This window comes from Vidua chalybeata, chromosome 4, assembly GCF_026979565.1.
Source record: "Vidua chalybeata isolate OUT-0048 chromosome 4, bVidCha1 merged haplotype, whole genome shotgun sequence".
Classification (NCBI taxonomy): domain Eukaryota; kingdom Metazoa; phylum Chordata; class Aves; order Passeriformes; family Viduidae; genus Vidua; species Vidua chalybeata.
The window spans coordinates 48,418,188-48,438,560 of NC_071533.1; the positions used below are offsets into that span (position 1 = coordinate 48,418,188).

At 39.9% G+C, this 20,373-nt stretch overlaps 1 protein-coding gene across 1 annotated transcript in view; it reads left to right on the top strand.

The window, feature by feature from the left end:
* The first annotated feature begins 767 nt into the window (after positions 1 to 767).
* The window catches only part of KCTD8 (potassium channel tetramerization domain containing 8), a 96,089-nt gene continuing 76,483 nt past the window's right edge, over positions 768 to 20,373 (top strand). The window contains exon 1 of the mRNA XM_053940673.1: positions 768 to 1,652. Within this exon, the coding sequence (XP_053796648.1) occupies positions 809 to 1,652 (844 nt within the window). The 5' untranslated portion in view covers positions 768 to 808. The remainder of the gene's footprint in view (positions 1,653 to 20,373) is intronic.

Consider the following 20,373-nt stretch of genomic DNA (forward strand, 5'->3'; position numbering starts at 1 on the left):
CCTCACAACATCAAAACCAGCATTTGTGTCCCATCAGGAGCCATTAGATTTGTGCCACGAGCACAGCAGAACGCTGGTTTCTTTTGTACCCTCTTTTAAATGCCCTCTTCACTACCATTAAAGGCATGCTGATGGAGGAAAATGGGCAAAAATGCTGTCATATGCATCCTGCTGGATGCTACTTTTGGAAGGACGACCATCATTCTGGCACTGCAAGTGTCGACAGTGTAAGAGAGACAGAGGCGTTTGGGGGAGGCTGGGAGATTTTCAAGCGGGGGAAAAAATTAATTTCAAACCGAAGCCAGCCAGCCGAAGCGAGGGGAGGAGCCCGGTATGGGCTTGGCTCTTCCCTGGGCCGAGCCTGGCAGCGCGGCAGCGCTTGGCAAAGTGGCAGCCGGCTCCGGCGGCCGCTCGGCCCCGAGGCCAGCGCGGCTGCGGGCCCCGCGCCCCGCGGGCGGAGCGGGCAGGGCCGGGGGGCGCTCGGGTCGGGTCGTGCCGGGCCGGGCCGGGCCAGCCCAGAGCCCAGCCCAGGCTGTCCCACCGCCGGGACAGAGAGAGGACGCCCGGGCCGGGGTCCTGCCGCCCGCTGTCGGCGGAGGGCGGCGGAGCAGCGGCTCCGTCCAGGCGCTTCCGGGCGCGCCGGGTGGCGGGGGAAGGAGGAGAAGGAGGAGAAGAAGAAGGAGGAGGAGGAGGAGGAGGAGGAGGAGGAAGGGAGGTGTGGGTGGAGGGGAGGGGAGGGAAGGAGGGGTGGAGGGAGGCCGGCTTTTTTAGGAGGGAGACCCTCCTTCGCGGCCGCCCGCTCGCAGCCATGGCTTTGAAGGAGGCGGGCGGCAGCATCCTGCCCATCAGCGACATGGTGTCGGGGCCGTCGGGCTCGCCGTTCCCCGAGGTGGTGGAGCTGAACGTGGGGGGCCAGGTGTACGTGACGAGGCACTCCACGCTGCTCAGCGTCCCGGACAGCACGCTGGCCACCATGTTCTCCCCGTGCCGGGGCGGCCCGGCGGCGGCCCGCCAGCTGCCCAGGGACAGCCGGGCGCGCTTCTTCATCGACCGCGACGGCTTCCTCTTCAGGTACGTGTTGGATTACCTGCGGGACAAGCAGCTGGCGCTGCCCGAGCACTTCCCCGAGAAGGAACGGCTCCTGCGGGAGGCCGAGTACTTCCAGCTGGGCGACCTGGTGAAGCTGCTGTCGCCCAAGGTCACCAAGCAGAGCTCGCTCAACGACGAGGGCTGCCAGAGCGACCTGGAGGATAGCAACTCGCAGGGCAGCAGCGACCGGCTTCAGCGGGCGGCGCTGGACAAGCGCTCGGGCTTTCTCACCGTGGGCTACCGCGGCTCCTACACCACGGTGCGGGACAACCAGGCGGACGCCAAGTTCCGCCGCGTCGCCCGCATCATGGTGTGCGGTAGGATCGCCCTGGCCAAGGAGGTCTTCGGAGAGACCCTCAACGAGAGCCGTGACCCCGACCGCCCCCCCGAGAAGTACACCTCCCGCTTCTACCTCAAATTCACCTACCTGGAACAAGCCTTCGACCGGCTCTCCGAGGCGGGCTTCCACATGGTGGCTTGCAACTCCACCGGCACCGCCGCGTTCATCAACCAGTACAGGGACGACAAGATCTGGAGCAGCTACACAGAGTACATCTTCTTCAGTAAGTGCTGCTCGCGCCCCGGTGTCGTCCCCCTTGCCCTCGGCCCCGGCGGGTGCACCTAAAGTACAGCTGTACACCCAGAGCACTTGCTGTCCCAAAGCAACATGTAGCTGGAGAGAAATGGGGGCTGCCCCGCTTCCCCTCACTCCGCTCTGTCACCGCCATAGTTCAAATTTCATTTTGTGCGTTGTGGGGGCGGGACAGGACTGCTTAAAATGCCCCGTCCGGAGCGCGGCGTGGGAGCATTTCCCCACGCACACGCCGTGGGGCAGCCTGGGCTGATCCCGCCTTTCAGTGCCGAGAGGCAGCCCCTACGTGTCAGGGTGTCCCGGGGGAAGGGTCACTGGTTACGGGTCGGGGGGCTACGACCTCGGGGGGTGTCCCTGCCCATGTGGGCGGGCGCGGTGCGGGCGGGCGCGGCTCCGGCTCCGGCGCGGAGCGTTGCGGTGTTCCCCGCCAGCGAGGCGACGCAGAGATCCCCGAGCAAGGAAGGGTTTTAATATTTTATCGCTGCGTTTTCTTCAAGTGAGCGCACTGCGCCTAGGCACTGTCCCCGTGAGGGAAGGGGCAGCGAGGGCACAGCCAACTTCCCAAGGAGCAAGAAAGAGTCTGGCTCCAAGGTGGATGAAAATTGGAAAAGAGAAATTAACCACTCCATAGCCATTACACAGCTCCTAAACAACTTCGCTGGTTGGCTGTGGGTAGCTTTAGAGGTTTCGGGTCACTCGCAGATAGGAAAACCGAGCGATGACGAATGAGTTTCAATCTGGCAAAGTATATAGTGCTATGTAGGGCACTGGCTGAGCAGCGGGTTCGGGTCATGAAACTGCAGCTGGATCGAGAACACCATCCCCTGGCAGAGATTTGTCTTCGAAAGGCAGAGGCAGCCTTAAAGATTACAGATGTGTTTGAGAGACGAGCGAGTCGGCAGAAGAGAGATGCATCCACTTCTTTCTTCTCCTGCCTCTGTGTGGTCTCACGCTCCCTGAGCAAAGAAGGGATGAATTGGCAGAGCATCTGCCTGCCTCTGGTGAGGTGGGAGATACAGCCTCTGACTAACTTCACTGGTTAGGCAGCTGAACAGAAGCAACTTGTTTGCCCTGCAAAAGTGGACTTAGGCACGGTATTTAATAGAGGAGGGAAATGTGAATGGTTTTCTACTAGGAGGGGAAATTCATTAGTTTATATTGTATAGGTGGTGACTTCCATTTGCTGAGCAGACTTGAATACTCAGATCAATCTTTGAAACTGGGTTAAAACAGTTTTTGAAGATTAATTACATAACTTACCACTGGTCGTATTTCAATGGAATATGTGAAAATTGAGCTCTAGAGGAGCTTCACATTCTCCTGGGTGGAATTCTATCAAGTATTTCACATGATTATTAAACGTTCTTTCTCAGAAAATTTGATGTAATTATTTTCTAAAGAATAAAATTTCCTTGAAATAGTATGTACTGTTTGCTTATAAATAGATTTGTAGGTGCATAATTTTTTTTTGTGTGCATTTGTGATGCTCATAATGTTTTGGTTATTTTCTTGTGTGTATGTTATGATGAGGTTGCTGTATAGAACAGTCCTCTAATTCACATCAGTGTTCCAAATTAATCCCCAGTGTAATACCACTGATTTATTTGGAATAATGCCAGGGATGAACTGGATGTTGTATGTCATGATTTTTGTTTTGGTTTTTAGTTCAAGCTTCTGATGTGAAGAGTAAAATAGTTAATTACTTAAATTGATACAATTAACTGAAAATTTATGGTTTTGCTTAATTTTTCAGGTGGGAGTTTTGTTTTATTTTACTTCTGAATGCAAAAAAAATGGCTAAGATAAAAATAGGCTGAAAAGATGTTGGTTGCTTGTTTTGCATTTAGAATCTTTTTTGTATAACGACTTTATACATTGTTTTATGATCAGATACATTCTCTGAAATATAGCAAGATGGAAACAACACTTAAGAAAAATCACCAAAATGGGAAGAGAAAGATGTGAAACAGTGCCTGAAGTAAATGCTTTAGTTTTTTTGTTGTCTTTTTTTTTTAGTCTGACTAGATGTCCAATTGATGGAGACTGTTGCTAAGACAACACTTTATTATAATAATAATCATAACATGCCCTGGATGGATTGTGTGTGTGCTGCTGCCTTACCTGACAGCTGCACAAGAATCCAGCCAAGGGAGAGCGAACCTTGGAAGCCTTGTGCTCTGCACCAAGAGTGACAAGAGGGATCAGGGCTACTGGCTCTAAGCTCTCCAACAGCCTTAGCCAGGGCCCTGTTCCTTCCTTGCTCATGAGCAGACCTTAATACACAAGAAGAAGAGCAGTTGCTTTTCAATTCATTCATTGTGAAATGTCCCCATGAACCCTGAAGAGGAAGCAGTTTTAGATGGGAAGTTTAACTTGCTGATTTCAAGAGCTCTCAGGTCCAACCCCGGGCTGTGTTTTACGGGCAAAAAAATATCAAGGCGAAAGACTTTAGGGAGCTTATTTCAGTTTTGGACAGTGCCTGAGACTTAATTTGGTGCTAGCAAAGAAGAAACCCAGTTTTATATCCCACTGGAAAAAAAGCTGTACCTGCATTTGCATTTGTTATTCACATCATGAGCATCTGCAAACAACAGCAGCTGTATTATTTGTTGCTGTAAGTCCATAGCAGTCACATAAACTTATTTTTCACCATTTCTCCTGAGGACTGTGGACAATTCTGTTTCCTAGTAATGGTAGATAGTAAAGTGATTGAAAATATACATGAGGATATATTCTTTCTGTCTGTTTTCTGAGGCCATAAGTAGCTGAATGAGTTTCTACCCAAGAGCTACTAAAGAAAGACAAAGATTTAATCTGTGGTTTGTGAAACATATTTCAGGTCTGTTTCTAGGATCTTTCAAACTTTGGTAGGTTTTTTGAGTTGAAATGATCATCTATCACTTTTCTAAAAAAATGGAAATTACTTTATATCCTTAAACATTCTGGAAGATCAAATTCACCTGGGATATTGCATATACATTTAACTCATTTATGAGCTGCTTAATATCTAGGGATAGATGCAGACTAATTCTGATTGAGGAATCAGAGGTTATTTGACACTGCTTACAAAGAAATAACACTTCAGCCTTTGGCAATGTGTCATGACGAATACCAAACCAGATTTCCTTCTTAGTATGTATAAATCCTATTAAAAAAATTAAGTTCTTTGCCCCTAGTGGTGTTTGAGCTATCATGTATGCAGTGACAGATTCATTTGTCTACACAGTTAGTACATGGCCTGAATTTAGCCTGTACCTTGCATTGGTGGCTCAATTCTGAAAAGTACTCATAGATCTGTTCCAGATGTCCATTACAAATCCTGTCCCTGTCTCTTAATGGCCAGTTAAAGGAGTAAGCTTCTATATGGTAGTGAAAAAGCTCTATCAGAGAGTACCACAAACTGGTTTTTTTTGGCTCCATGCTATTAAGTCTCACTTTAGTACATGTGAGGATGACTTGGGTCAGGTTAGTGTAATATGAAATGCATATGCAGTTTGGGAAGGATGCTCAAACTCTTCTGCTGCTTAGTTTCACACTGCCATAGAGGATGACAGATTAATTAATTACCTGTTGATATACAGTAGGTTATGGCTGTCACAAAAGCTGCTTCTAACTGGATACAAAAGACCTTGCTTCTTCCTGTGGCTGCAAGCACTGTAACATGTCTTCTGTTAGCTACATCTTGGTGAGAAAAGGGTGAAATGTATATGTTTAATGTTTTTGGGGGGATTTTTTTTTTGTGGTTCATGGTATCTCTCAGTACAGTTGTGTAATGCAAGATTGCCTGTGCATGCTATTACTAGTTTTTTTTTTCTGTAGAATCTAATTAGTCCTAATGGATTTTACTTTTAACATCTGCTATGCAATGTGACTTAGGGGTGTTGAGAGTATTGTGCTCAGCTGAAAGCTTACTATGCTGAACTGACATCTTTATTATAAGAAGAATGCAGTAGTATTTCCTGAAAATTTTGACATGCTTTCTGTGTTGACACTCCTGTTTCACATATGACAATTTCTGTTTTCTCTTGTTTTTGTTTTATAACAGGTGACATTATCATGGATTTATGGTGCTTATTTTCCACTCGAAGTCACAGCATTTTGAGATTACATTGGATGCTGTGGAAATTGTCATAAACAAGTGATAATATTTTTGTAATCAGATGGGGAATAAGCAGTTGGAAGAAATGAATTTTTAAGAGGCAATATGGTATAAAAAAAAAAAAAAAAAAAAAAAAAACCCCAAACTCAAACAAAATTATAGCAGCAACCCCCTCCAAAAAAAGCCCAGCCAACAACAGTGAAACCTAACCAACATTGATTGTGTCATTGCATGTAAAATACATTGAGTTGTTAATTGTAAGTGCCAAGTCCAGTTCAGTATCCCACTGGGATAGTAAGGGGTTGATAGGTTGGCAGATAACCCTAGACTGCTCTTTTGAGGGCAGAGTGCTGTGAAGGCCATCCTGCAAGTGGTTACTGTGACCATGTCAAGCTCTTCTCCATCCATCGCTGCATCTTTGGTGGAGTGTATCTGTGCCATTTTTTTTTAATCTGGAATAAATATATGTAAGACATTGAGGAGAAAAAGGAGACCAAGGAATTTACATCTCTGTGATACATGGAGATAAATGTGGACAATTTACTTTGAACCTGAACCAGAGCATAAGATTAGAGTACAAATTTTTGTTGTGGCAGGATGATGTGAAGGATTAAATCAGTATCACAAGCACAGTATAGAAAAGCTTCAGATTTCTAACAGTTTCAAGATCTAGATTGTTGTTTCTGACAGGACTGTTGAGCAAAATAGTCCTCCCTTTAAAGAGAGATTTTTGTAGGCAGTCCTTTGACTCTGGAAAACTGGTGTGGAATTTTAGGATGTTCTGTCTTATGATTTCAGCTCAACTCTTAATACAGCTTAAAATTAAATAAGTAATAGACTGCTTCTTATCTTGCCATTGTTTCAATATGTATGTTCCTGAATGCAAAGGGATGAATCAAAGTGTGCAGTCATATTTAATAATATAAGAATATTACTCTTATGCTGCCACTTGATATAATGGAATAATCTAGTCTACTGAAACTGGTATTCTGATGTTAGTCATAATTTCAACCAATAGACTTTATCTCAGAATTGTTTTAAAATATGAGATTTAAAAGAACTTTGAACAGATTTGACTTTCTAAAAAATGAAAATAACCTGCATTCCTCTCCAACAGATAAAAGACACTGCTGCAGTGAAAAGCTGTGCCAGGAACCTCTTGATTTTTTTTACACTTCCTTCAAAATACGCATAACTCAATACAATGATTTGTGATTACATTTTTTCAATCGTCTCCAGTTTCTGGCCTTACTACAGAAAAATCATATTTTAAGTATTGTGGAGCCTTTTTAATATTTAGAGCTGGGTGTTGAAAATGTTGTGTGGTATTTTAAAAATAGAATTAGAGATTAACTAAGAAAATCAACTATCCTGGATATTATATACCAGGATCAATGCTAGATAAAGAATAAGCAAGAATTGATGGAAGCAGCTGTTTTTTCTGATGTCGGGAAATGGAAACACAGTGGCTTTGATATTATCCCAGACTGGTATTTCTTGTGGATTACTTGGGGAAAAAAGTGACAGTGTTAGAAAAGCTGACTTTGCTGGATCTGTAATATTTTGCAGGAGAACCACTTCTTGGTGTCAGATCATTTCATAGATTTTCAAGGATTTATGACAGTAGTTGCAGGGAAATGTTTATTTTTTCACAGTAAGATGAGCAAATCATATTTTATTTTTTCTTTAGTGTCAACATGAAATTCTAGTTATCTACTGTTCACGCACAGAAGTTCTGCATACAAAAGTTTTTTTTAAATATTGTTCCAGGCAGATAACTTAAAATTAAAGCATTACTGCTAATAAAATATATTCTGCAACGTTTGCTTTCTCAGTATGATATGGCTGGCATTTCATTATGGCTGGTCTTCTCCTTTGCTGTAAATACCACATTTGTTACACTGTGGTGAGAATTTGTGTGGCAAACAAAAAATCACTGAGATTTGCACCATGAGGTTTGTTCATTGATTGTCACATTAGCCCCTTTCTTGCCATAGTTCCACACACAAGTGTCTAGAAATTAAAAACTGCTCAGGCACCTCTCTCAGAGGTCAAAAGAAAGATCCTGTGGGTGTGAGGAGGGAAGAGTATCAGGAAAGGTCATCTTCTTGGTCCAGCTGAATACCAGGAGGGCCTGGACAAAGCGGCCAGAAGTAATTGCTCATGTTCTGGTGTGTTACCAGTTTAAGGATGAGCTCAGAATACCCAGATGGGTCAAGAAGGAAAGTGCACAGGGTGGTGTGCATCCATCTCACCCTGCTGGGGTCCTGAGCAGCTTGAGACTGGTGTGATTCTTAGTGGAGGTTGCAGCCAGCTCAGCATTGTCCTCCACTGTCTCAGCAACTCAGCAGGTCCTGGGTGTCACATGCTGCAAGAGAGGTGAGTGGTGCAGCCCTGCTCTGCATTTGCTCCCAGATTTTTCTTCAGATTTTCTTTCTTCAGTTTTGGAGTACTTTACTGTAAGAAGTCTGTTACAGAGTTAAACTGGCCATGGTTGTGTTTGCAGGGCTTTTTCACACTACAGGTTGCTTATTTGGTTGGTGGTTATTTGACTATGATTGAAAAAAGTTGAAGGCTCTATACCAGCTAAGATCCTAACCTAACAAATGGATGTTACTTTTATATCCAAGGATGATTTTGTTTCACTTCTCCTTACAAGACCTTTATTTCCTAAAGCATGTGGAGTACTAATGCCACTCAAATCATAGATAGCTCTTTTATAAACTGAGCCACTGGAACTCCAGTGAAAAATCCTTAAAAAAATGACTAGGCAAATTCCATTTTGCTTTAGCAAATCAAATGCTTCATGATGGATTTCCTGGAGAGATTGTTCACTCCAGCTTGATCAAACTGCATGTTCTTTATCAGAAGAAGTAATTTATACTTTACTTAAAATTCATATATTGAATAAACATTAAGAGAAAAATGTTCTATGTGTAAAATATTCTCAACAGAAACAAAGTACTTTCATTTCAATGTTTTGTATTATTTTTATTTTTTATTTTTAAGCCAATAATTGCATATTTAGCTTTTACCTCATAAAAATTGAAGAATATTAAGAGAATTAATTACTTTTTGGTTTTTTTCTTTGACCTAAATGGAACTAATCATATATATAAGGACCCACAGTGTGTGAAACTCAGAATCAAGTTCCATTCAAATTTGCAACTGCACTGGGACTGAAGCAACAAATAGCCTTGTGCTAGTCCCTCACATAAAGGTGAAATTCAAACTACACCAGTGCTTCTTTGGTTTTGTAACTGTTTCTAATACCAAATCCTGTCAGGAGTTAAGCAGTGATGATTTGTAATTTTTACGGCAACTTTAGAAACTGATGCCATTCCATTTTGGTTGCATTTTATCAGATTGTGGTAGCTAAACTTATCATGTTTGTTACATTTTGACAGTGTAGCTTCAGAAGACAAACTAAAGGGTGCATCTTGCTGCAAGGTGCAACTCCATTCATATCATCACAGCTCTAAATATTCTGGGGACTTCACCAGTCAAAATCACAGTGGTGTTAATGAGCTTCATGATTCTTGCAACCAGATGAATGCAATGCTTTTAAAACTTTTATGCAAATACTGTTTCTTTGTGAGATTCATTGTATCTTGTCTTTCCTGGAGTTGCTCAAAAGGGGAGATATGCCCTCAGAGCTATGGAACAGTGTGTTTATCCATTCCTTGTGCTATGGGGTTTGCCTGGCCTTAAGCAGTGTGAAGACTGCTCTGAGTTACAGCTGGTGCAATGATTCCTTCATCAATATCTTGCAGCTGAGAGCAGTTGGGTCAAAATGTATTTGTCCCCTTTCTCATTGTTCCTAACATGCCTGAACCCTGTGGCAGAGGCTCTGAGCAAGAGGTGCAGAGACAGGGGCTGCTGCCTCTGGGGTCTGCCACCGCCTCTGGGTTGGCTTTGTACTGCTCCAGTCACGTACCCCGTACCTGACCTGTTTTCTGTCCCAATGACACGCACTTAGCAAAAAAAGAAAACTAGACTAGCTTATAGAATAAAAAATTATAGTACTTTCTTTTGAAGGGAATGGTACAACACTTTTTTAAAAAAATACTATGAATAACTCAACCCAGAGACAACAATTCAGTTACAAGTGCAACTAGTGCACTGAAATAGGTATTCTGCACACCTCTTCAGGGGTAGAAGGTTGTGGGCTGGGAAACTGAGGGGGAAAATCAGCATCATCATTGACTATTATAAATGAAAGTAAAGATTCAAGTCTTCACTTAGCATATGTTCAGTTGTATTTAATAATTATAGAGATGTTCTCTTTGCATTAGCAGAAAGATATTATTCAGAAACTAAGTCAGTATATTTTTTTGTTGAATAAGCGAACAACAATAAGCTTCAGATGTATTTGTATATTTCTCTTTCATGCATGCTGGGTTTTACCCTTTAGTAGTATTAACAGATATTCCCAAAGAGAGAAGTACTAGTGCTCAGGTACTCTTGTCACATTCTGTTATAAACATTCTCCTGCAACTTAAGTTAGTAGTGAAATTCTTCTATATGTTATTGGATGTACATGTTCAGAGGTTCTTTCAAGGATTGCAACTATGTCAGTATATTCCACAGAAGTTATTGAAAGTGTACTATCATTCCAAAAGCTTTGTATTAGTGAATATTTTATATATGTCACAGGGCTCTGTGAAACTCTTTATTTAATGATAGGAGCAAAAAGGTCTAGAATTGCACATATTCATGATTATATAAATATTTTTTCTGGAAAAGGGTTAATTTCATAACCTCTTACTAACAGTTTAATTAAATGAGATTTTCCCTCTTTTGTTACTCAAATCATCATTAAAACCACGATACCTGCAAAACTATGAGAGTAATGACAGATGTCCAGTTTATGTATACAGAAGTACTCTAACACTCTGGTTCTTAATCCAAGCTTTTTCATTCTCATTGAAACTCATGAATACAAAATAATACGAAAATCAACTACAGAAGGGCTGGAAGGCAGATAAAATAAATCAGTAAAATTGAATGCCAACAATTTAATTAGTGTAATGTGTAGATAATACAGTGGAGAAAGATTAAAACTAAACAACACTTTTTGCTAGTTTTTCTTAGTAAACAGATTTTCTTTCCCTTTCTTCTCACAGTCACCCTTTTATAGGCAGTCACTCACCAGTATTGTTCTTTTCAGACAGCTGTTACTATTTCTGTTGTTAATGCCTACTGTGGCTTTTGAGCAGTTCTGAAACAAAGCAGAGGCATGGCTACTCTTGCCTTTCCATCTATTTTTGTCTCTTTCCAGTGTTTGGTAATATAAATATCACTCATTCTGTCCTTCTAAAAATACCATTATAGAGCTTTATACAAATACTGATCAATATTGCTGCAGCTACATGGACTTCAGAGGGGGGAAAAAGAAAGAAGAAAATAATTTATCTATTTATGATGCAAGATGGAATAGGACTGTTGTTCAAGCAAGGTAGTTTCTATCCGCTTTTAATTTCAAAATTTTGGCATCAAATCCCACACCCTTTCTGCTTGACTTAGCATTGAAGTACCCCTTCTTTGGAGAAAGAATTTTCAGAATCTGTATGTGCAGTTAAACCTTATCATATTTAAAGAGGAAAACAAAACTCTTTAAGGAATGGAGCTAAGACCACTGTAATTAGCAATCCTGCTTGGAATTTTTACTTTCCCAGGACCCATAGATTTCAATTTTCTGTTACCAATCCCTCAGAAAGCTGTGCTTGTTTACCTATCTTAATGTTGTCATAGCTTACAAATATAAATTTCTCATCTTCACACTGTCAGTTTGTTTCTGGGGATACAGGAAGTGAATATAAATCTTATAGACAGATGCAGTCTGTGTGGTTTTGTTCCCCCTAAAACATATGGAGTAACAGATAATGACATCCTTTGGCTTCAAAATAACCCTGTAATTCTTTAGGATAGAAGGGACAAACTTTTCAGAACTGATTGTTACTTAGATACTTGAAAATACTGGAATTTTTGAAGTTTTACCTCATAATCTGCTAAGTTTATATTTTCATGTGACTTTTAGCTGTCTAGTAGTTCAGCCTCCAGCCATAACAACACTCACATTTTTATTCCTCTACTTTCAGTATTTATTTTTTCCACCTGTAGCAGTTTGGTGTCTGAATTGGTGGAATTATGCCACTAAATAATTGCATCTGTGATCACATCTAATTACAGGAAGCAGAATGTGCTCATGGCAGAGGAGATTAGGTTAAATGCTCTCTGTCTAATCAGTTCCCCAGGTACTGTCTCCTGGCAGTACTTCCTTCCTAAATCCCATTTCTAGGGATGCCGTGAATAAAAACTGCATGGCCTGTGCAAGTCCATGTCTTCAGAAGATGGTTTTGCTTTTCTGGTTTGAGGGGTCTGACATGGACTTAGGAGCAAGATTGAACATTGGTCACCTTTGCCAAAAGTGTATGTGGGGCTCATGGTGCTTTTGGGTGGCCTTGGCAAGGTGGGTGTAAGGCCATGGGGAACTAGAGAGTGTAGGTGCTGCTGCCTTGGGGTCTGCCATCCCCAGGGGGGACAGCTGGAATGGGTCCTGGGCAGGTTGGGGAAGCCCAGTGGGTCTGTCAGGGCTAGTACAGCCCTGGGGGTGTCCCGTGGGTATCTATATATATTGATATTTATATTATTTCCCATGTCTGCCCTCTGTGAATACCAGCAAATAAGCCAAGAGCTGCGTCCTCCAATGACCTCTGGCCAGGCACCATAGTCACAGGTGTGCTTCAGTGCCAGAGCACTGAGTCAGGGTGGGGCATTCCACAATTTAAAAACTTATTATAGCGCAAAATACATGAGAAATAACTCCTTGGGTTATTTTTATGCATGAAAACCAAAGGGTTCTTGGTCAAAGGCACCAGTAAGACCAGAGTTGCATCTAACTAATATTTATGCAGTGTTATGGCACACCATTTGTGTTCTTGCGACCATGCTGCTGAAGCAGCTTAAATTCAATAGTAACCTCAAACTTAATTTAGTTAATCTAAATATTCTTTATTTGTCTGCAAAGTATGGAGGGGCAAAAGCAGTTGTTGTAAGCAATATGTAACCTGAAATAAAAAAATGGAAAAAATTATTTGCTTTTTAGACTATGGCAATTTTTTTCATTTATAATTAATATTAATGATGTATGCAAGACTTTTTGTATTGTCACACATGATGCATGAAGGTACAAAGGAAAGCTGGAGTGGTTGCTTAGCTGCATTTTCTAAACACAGAAAAAATATTCTGAACAATGAGAAGACATCCTTTGTTTATTTTAAATATTTTATTACATGATTTTGAAATCAGGATTATCCTCTGTCATCATAATGAGATTACTAGCAAAAATAGTTAACCTTTTAAATGAACTGTGTAATGAATCACATTTGAGAATAATATGAGAATAAAATTGACCTCCAAATCAATGCTTTCAATCTTGAATGTATTTTCAGAAAATCCAGTCAAGTTCAGTGAAAATTTCTATCTGCACTTTGAGTACCAGGCAAACAGCAGGGATAGAAAAATTTGAATTTAGACTGCTGGTTTGGAAAATTTAGTTTTTCTTATCAGCTCCATGACTGGCAGTAAACAACACTTATTTCTTTCCTTCCTTATCCTGTGGTTATAGCGTAGGTTTAGCAATCCAGAAATTGACATTTTATTGAAATTCACCTTGCTTCCTAGCAGTGGTTAGCTCTCATTCATTAACTTGCTCAATTGGGTCAGTTTGTAACAGTGAAAGCAATGCTAGTAAAAGCTATTTATTATCAATCAGTCATGTAGCAAGACTATTGCAAATTACTAGACAATTACTGCTGATCCAGAGCATGTTGCCATAATTTCAGTTCAAAAAGGTATATGGTTTTTGACTGTGGATCAGAAAATTAAGAGTATTAAATGTTACATGTGGTAGGCACATAAAACTCAGCCTTCAAGCTTCCTAATAGACTTAAAAGTTCCTTGATGAAAGGCAAAACATTTCCTCCGTTAAGGAGGTGTTGAAACAGTCTGTGCAGTGATGCTGTGCGTGTTGTGTGTCCTTTCAGGCTTTCAGGACTTGTCTGGATCGAGCCCTGCTAACCTGATCCAACCTCATTACTGACCGTGCTTTTGAGCAGAAGGTTGGACTGCTCCTAAGTTATCTTCTGGTTCTCTTCTCTGATGTGATTTACATTGACATTGGCTATTTGAAAACACTTCTCAGAACAGGGGAACTGAACTGCTGCAGGTAAATTATGTAGATGCTAGAAAGCTATAAATTCTGATTATTCTCAAAGTCAAAAACTTCAAAGCTTTAGCTTTATGTTGTCTTTTTACTTACATCAGTGTGTCTTATCAGAATGGAAACAATTGCTTCAGGATAAAGTTTCTTATAGGACTTTCTGGCCCAAATTCAAAGACATAGAATTTTAAATATGCCACAGTTAAGAAAGTATCTGAAAAAGTAATCAAACTACTTATTGGATAGCACTGTTGTTGTTGATCACATGTTGCTTGAAGAAAGAACTATCACAAATTTAGAAAATCGCCACTGTTTAAAACTTTAATAATTTTTATTGTCATTCTTTAGAGAGATTCTGGTGCTATCTCTCACAAAGGTGACAGACTGCCTTTGATTTCTTTGGGTTTCTCTCCATTTTGATGGTTTTAATCAGTGTTGAATTCCTTTACTGTGACATATTTTTTTGCTGCTGATTTTCAACTTCAGTATTTTTCCCCTAGCATAGCTTGAATCAATTTATGTAGCGACTGCAAAAATGCTGAAGAGGATTATTTTGGTAGCCTTTTTTACTATTAAAAATAATAATAAAGGAAATATGAACAATATGGAGATACTTGTTAGCAATACACTGCGGAATGGATGCATAGCTTAAATACAAGGTAGTTAATTATTAGGGTATTTCAACAGTTTAAATTTTTTCTTTCTTGAAATTTTAATGTAAGAATAGAACATGAGGCACTAGTAACTAGGATTATAAAAAAAATGTTGGATATTCCTCTTGCTTTTCCCACATTACTGAAAAGATTGCTGAAGTGATGTAGCTGAAGGTTCTTTGTGCTGTTAAGAATTCCCTTATGACAACAAACTAAAACAGAAATATTGTTTGATTTGACTGATACCTAATAGTTAAATATAGATACATGATCATAGAGAAGCGGCATAATAAAAAGATCTTAAGTAAATTCTTGTGTCAGTTGTAGGTTGTCAAAACACTCAATATCAATGAAATTGTGTCAGTTATGCCTAGTAATATGTTTTCTTCTCAAAAGTTATTTTTCTAGGTGAGGCATATGTTGTTAAGGTATAATATATTTCCCTCACTATTTATTGCACAGATTGGTACAGATACTCTTGTTATGAGCTCACCTGCATCCACTCAGAGAACATCTGGATGTCTTGATGGTGTCAGCTAGTCTGTGCCTCTATGTTCACATTAAATATAAATCAAAAATTAAGTTACACGGTATTCAAAACCCTTTGGCTTGTGTTGTGTGAACTTTCAGTCATTGATGTAGCTTGTATTCTAAAGAGTTTTGTTCATCCTCTAAAGAGGATGATACAGAATATCTGTACCAGCAATACATAAAACTCTCTTGCTACAGTTCTGGAAAGAAGTCAGCAACAGCTTTAATCAAGTGTTTAAAATTCTTGATAATAACGGCAGTAATATAGAGATTACAACAAGTTGTAGAAATACTAAATAATATAAAGGTGTTTATAATCACTGGTCTTTATGAAGGCTCTGCAACTTTTGTAAATTTATTCTATCTATGCTCCATTGGCTCATGTCATGTGTACTTAACTTCATCTGTACAAAGCTGGTCCAAGCGAAACAGGTCAAATCCTTTGCATGTTCATTGAACAATTGTAGGTAATTACACAGGACATAAAACAAAGGAAACTGGGGCTGCATGGAAAGGAATGTCTGGAAGACAAGAGAAAATCTTCAGCTATTATACAAAGTGGCAAAATCCATAAATTTCTGATTTTCTGGTCTTGCAGATTGCTATGTTGCAATGCTTTCCATATAACATGATTTAGAAAATCGAGTCTTGAAACTGTAAATTTGCAGTAAAATGTGTGGTAATTAAGAAAAAGCTCTTTTCTATCAAGAGATTCCTACCATTAAATACTGTAGGATTTTAGTTTTACAGAGTTACACCAAATGAGGCTGCTGGGACTAAGGGCTCTGCTGAGTTTGTCTGACATGATGCAGTACCATGTGATGGAAGCCATTGCAGCCTATCAGGTCAGAGATTTTCCTTAAAAGGGAGGGCTTCTGTGCTTTACCATAAAGTGGAATGGTGAATGTTATGAATATCATGAATTCAAAATTGATGGAAGTCAGTAGAATTTCATCTGCCTTTTGGTAAATGCTCTTTATATTTTTTTTTCTTTTCTATTTTTCCTCTTTCTTTGTTATATTGATTTCCCACACTAGATGGCAGTGCCTTAGCACTAGTGCATGACAGGGGAATTGATTTAATTTATCCAGGGGGAAAGAAATCCTTCTGTTTCATGTTTCCTTCTACATACATAGCTTAAAGAATTGCAGGTGGGAGACTGGATTTTGATGAGCCACATATGGATGGGCAAAGAAAAATGCAAATTTTTTTCCTTTTTCTTTACACAAATGGAAGGCTATTCAAGCTGATTGAACCAGGCTTGCATTGGCTGGATGTGAGATGAACTGGGGCTGTCTTTCAATGCTATCCCCAAGGAATTGCATTCATAGAAACTTCAAGTGAAAAGCTGTATTGAGTTAGAGCTGAGAGTGCAGCTAGACTCTGAGCAGATTGCCTCACAGTTTTGAGCCATATGTTGTCTATACTGAGAAATCAGTGAGAGAAAACACAGCTTCTTTCTCTTTCCAAGAAAACCAAGTGCTGGAGGGGTGGTGGTGGAGAGCTGAGAGGTGCTGGGGTGCACCTAGATATTGCTGTTTTAGTGCTGGAAAACTGCCAGGACTCATAATTCCTCCTATGAACTGGGATGCAGTCCTGGATTGTGTATTAGTTGAAGCACTGTAACTTTGCTGACTTGAAGTATTTTAACTAAGAGGTTATTGGAATGAGAATTGAGGGACACCATGATTAGAAACAAATGGGCTCTGGAGGAGTAAATGTGGCAGTAATAGGTGAAGGCTAAAAGCTAGAAGTTAGTAGTTAGAGTTCAATTTTAAATTAGTAAACAATGTTCAAAATTTATGGATGAGATCCTTGAAAAGAGAGGGTTATTAAAGCAAGCATCTGTCTCTACTGTTCATATTTTCAACCTTCTTGAAAGAAAACCTCCAGTTAATGCTCTGAAAAGAGGAGACAGAAGTTTTTAAAACAATAAATACCAAGAGATTCTGCAGTGAAGACAAAAGAAATTGACATATCATTATCAGGATAAATTAAATACAACACATGAGTAGGAAAAAAAAAGAAGACACCTGACATAGGATTGATTGACTTTATGAGGAATAGATAAAAGGAAGAAGGTATAAAAGCACCTGAAAAAAACCCCAAAAATTAGAAAGGCGAGAGTTGTCAAAGACATTTTCTCTTTGTAAAATTTATTAAGATTATTCTCATTGTATGGTTTGTTCAAAAATAAGATAGTTTCAAGTTTCTGTCCAATTTATACTTCACAAAGGAAAATTTGATGCAATACCTTCACCTTTTTCATTGGAGTTAAACATTTAAGAATCTGGAAGGCTCTTGCCTGAGGCTGGGAAGCATACTGCCATGAATACATTTTCTTAAAGAAAATTTAGCTTAACTTGGTGTCTCCTGGGACCTCACTGCATGCATCTTCTGTCTTATTTATTCAGATTTTTTTTTCTACATGCCTCCTGAATGAGCTGAATAGAGCCAAATTGAAATACAGGAAAAACAAATTTTCTCTTACTTTTTTACTGGATCTGCCATAGCTGAAATTTCATTAATACTGCTGGAAGGAAGGCAGGCCAAATAGATGTTTATCTGTCTTCTACTGCAGCATTCACAGAAACTGAATATTCTTTTCAAAATATGCTGCTATTTGCTGTCATTTTTTGCATGTCACAGAAAGTGATAGTCCTGTCTATAATTTATTACATAACTTCCAGAGCAAAAGATGCAGATGGCTTACTATAAAAATGCAATTCAAATTATATTTGATAGTAATGCTTAGATGATTCCTTGCTAGTTAGGGGAAGCAACAAATGGTTCTAAGTTGGAATTTGGTGAGGGAAAATGAGCCTTAGTCTTGGGGCAGTTATGTGGGAGGTAGAAGTTGCCAGTTCTTTAAGTCAGAGAGAACAAATGATTGAATATAGACTTTCCACCCCCCAGGTGAGTTTTCTAACTTCCAGGTTAGATTGTCAAGGGATGTACCTATTCATTTTGCAACAGGGTTTTTTTTTTCTTTCTGAATTTGAATATAAATATCTTCCCTCAGAGATTTTCATAAAATAGAAACTTGCCTTCCAATTAGGCTTCTTCACATCAATAGAAAGAATGACACAGAGTTTGATAAAAAATTATTTATATGGACAGTCTTATGCAAAAATTTGAACTTGGGCATGTTACTTGTTGATTGTTTTTGTGTTTTGTCATGGTTGGTTCTCTTTCATCTTGTGGTGGAAGGTAAAACTGGGATTTTCTCTTGGTATAATGAGTTTCAGTTTCCCAAAGCACTCAGTTTTCAAGACTGGATTATAGAGAGTATTCAGAGGTAGGGAGGCCCACTGGATACCAGTAGCCATTCTGACACTTTGCAAAACAGAAGAACCCTCTTTTTTTTTTTTTTTTCTTTTAATTTTTTTTTATTTTATTTTTGTTCATGCAAGCAGAGAGAAGTTCACTGTAATAGAAGATTTTTATCTTGCTCAGGTGTTCTGATTGAATCTGTAGAACAAATGAATGCTTGTTTGTTAAATGTAAACACTTCTGATTAAAACTTCTATTTCCTAAAAAATCATTGTGCTCTTCTAGATTGTTTTCTTGGGTTTACTCTGGCTGTGTTCCTGAAAAACAAACCCAAACAGAATGCCAACTCTGTCCAGTTCTGATAATCAGGCAAAGAAAACAAAGAAAACATTCAAGATGTTCTCTTTAGCTAGTGCTGCTTATTGGTTTGTACTGCTGCTTCCCCTTCCCACTATTTTGTTGGCCTCCTTCTGATTCTAAAAATGTACAGGAACAAGAGAGCTGCCACTCCTGCCAAATTAATGTTAGCATTTCTCATTGCAGCTTTTATGCCATCCTCTTGGTCAAGTTTTGTAGATTGCACTTGAAGTACTCCAACCATTTACTAGAAGATATCCTTCTGACTCACTGGACTTCAGAGAAACATCTTAATTATAAATTCAACTTTGAATGGCTTTTCTTGTCAGATACTCTTGCAGAATGCTCATTAAGTACTCTAGCTGCCTTCCTGATTTTTACCTCCTTTCCCTTATTTGGATATATACAGCTTCTTCTCTTGCCATTACAGAAGGATTTGCATTGAAGTGACCTTAATGAGCAGGGACACCTTTCATTAGACCAGGTTGCTCAAAGTCCCATCCAGTCTGATCTTGAACACTTCCAGGTATGGGGCATCCACAACTTCTCTGGGCAACCTGTTCCAATGCCTCACCATCTACACAGTGAAAAAATTCTGCTCAATATCTCATTCTTATCTAAACCTAGTCTCTTTTAATTTGAAGCCATTCCCCCTAGTCCTCTCATTACATGTTCTTGTATTGAGTCCGTCTCCAGTTTTCCAGCAAGTCCCCTTGAAGTACTGAAGGTGCTATAAAGTTCTCCCTGGAGCCTTCTACTCTCCAGGCTGAACAACCCTAACTTTCTCAGCCTGTCCTTCTAGGAGAGGTGCTCCAACCCTGTGATCAACTTGGTTCTGGACTTGTTCCGACAGGCAATAAGGCCACTAAAACCTCACTTGATGAGACACTTAAAAGGGCTTACTTTACATATTCTGAGTTACATGCACGGGAGAAACACCAAGTTATTCTCGAGAGGTCAAAACAACAAAAAAAGCCTTTACTGTCAACTTAGAAAATCAGAAAACTTTGGCAAAAGCTTTTGAGTAATTTTCAATCAACTTAAAAAATTCCACAGAACATTAAATTAGCCCATTCAGCTTGGCAAACTCCAAGCATATCTGACTTTAGATTTCTCAAAATGTTACTCAAAATTCTGAGAATAGGTAATTAGAAAAAGACAGAAAAGGTACAGAAAAGAACAAACATTAACTACCACTCATGATTCCACTTGTGTTCAGCAGATAGACATTCCAGGAGGAGGGAGGGTCAAGATGTACAGGATGAGGTTGGCCTTCTGAGCTGTGAATGTGCATTGCTGGGTCATGTTGGTCATACTCCTCTTCAGAGGCTTATAAATTAATTCATTATGCTTTCCACTGTGATACTGTTTTTCTTTTACATTTATTTTCTCAGTTTTGGGGTTTTTGTGTGCATTTTGGTGTTTTTGTTACTGTTAATTAAAAAATTTCTGTGTCCTTATACAATTTGACTGGAATACATTGTTCTACCAGCAGTTGAAGACTGTGGGATTTTTGCATTTAGTCCACTCTATCACATTTTATCTCATTTGTAAC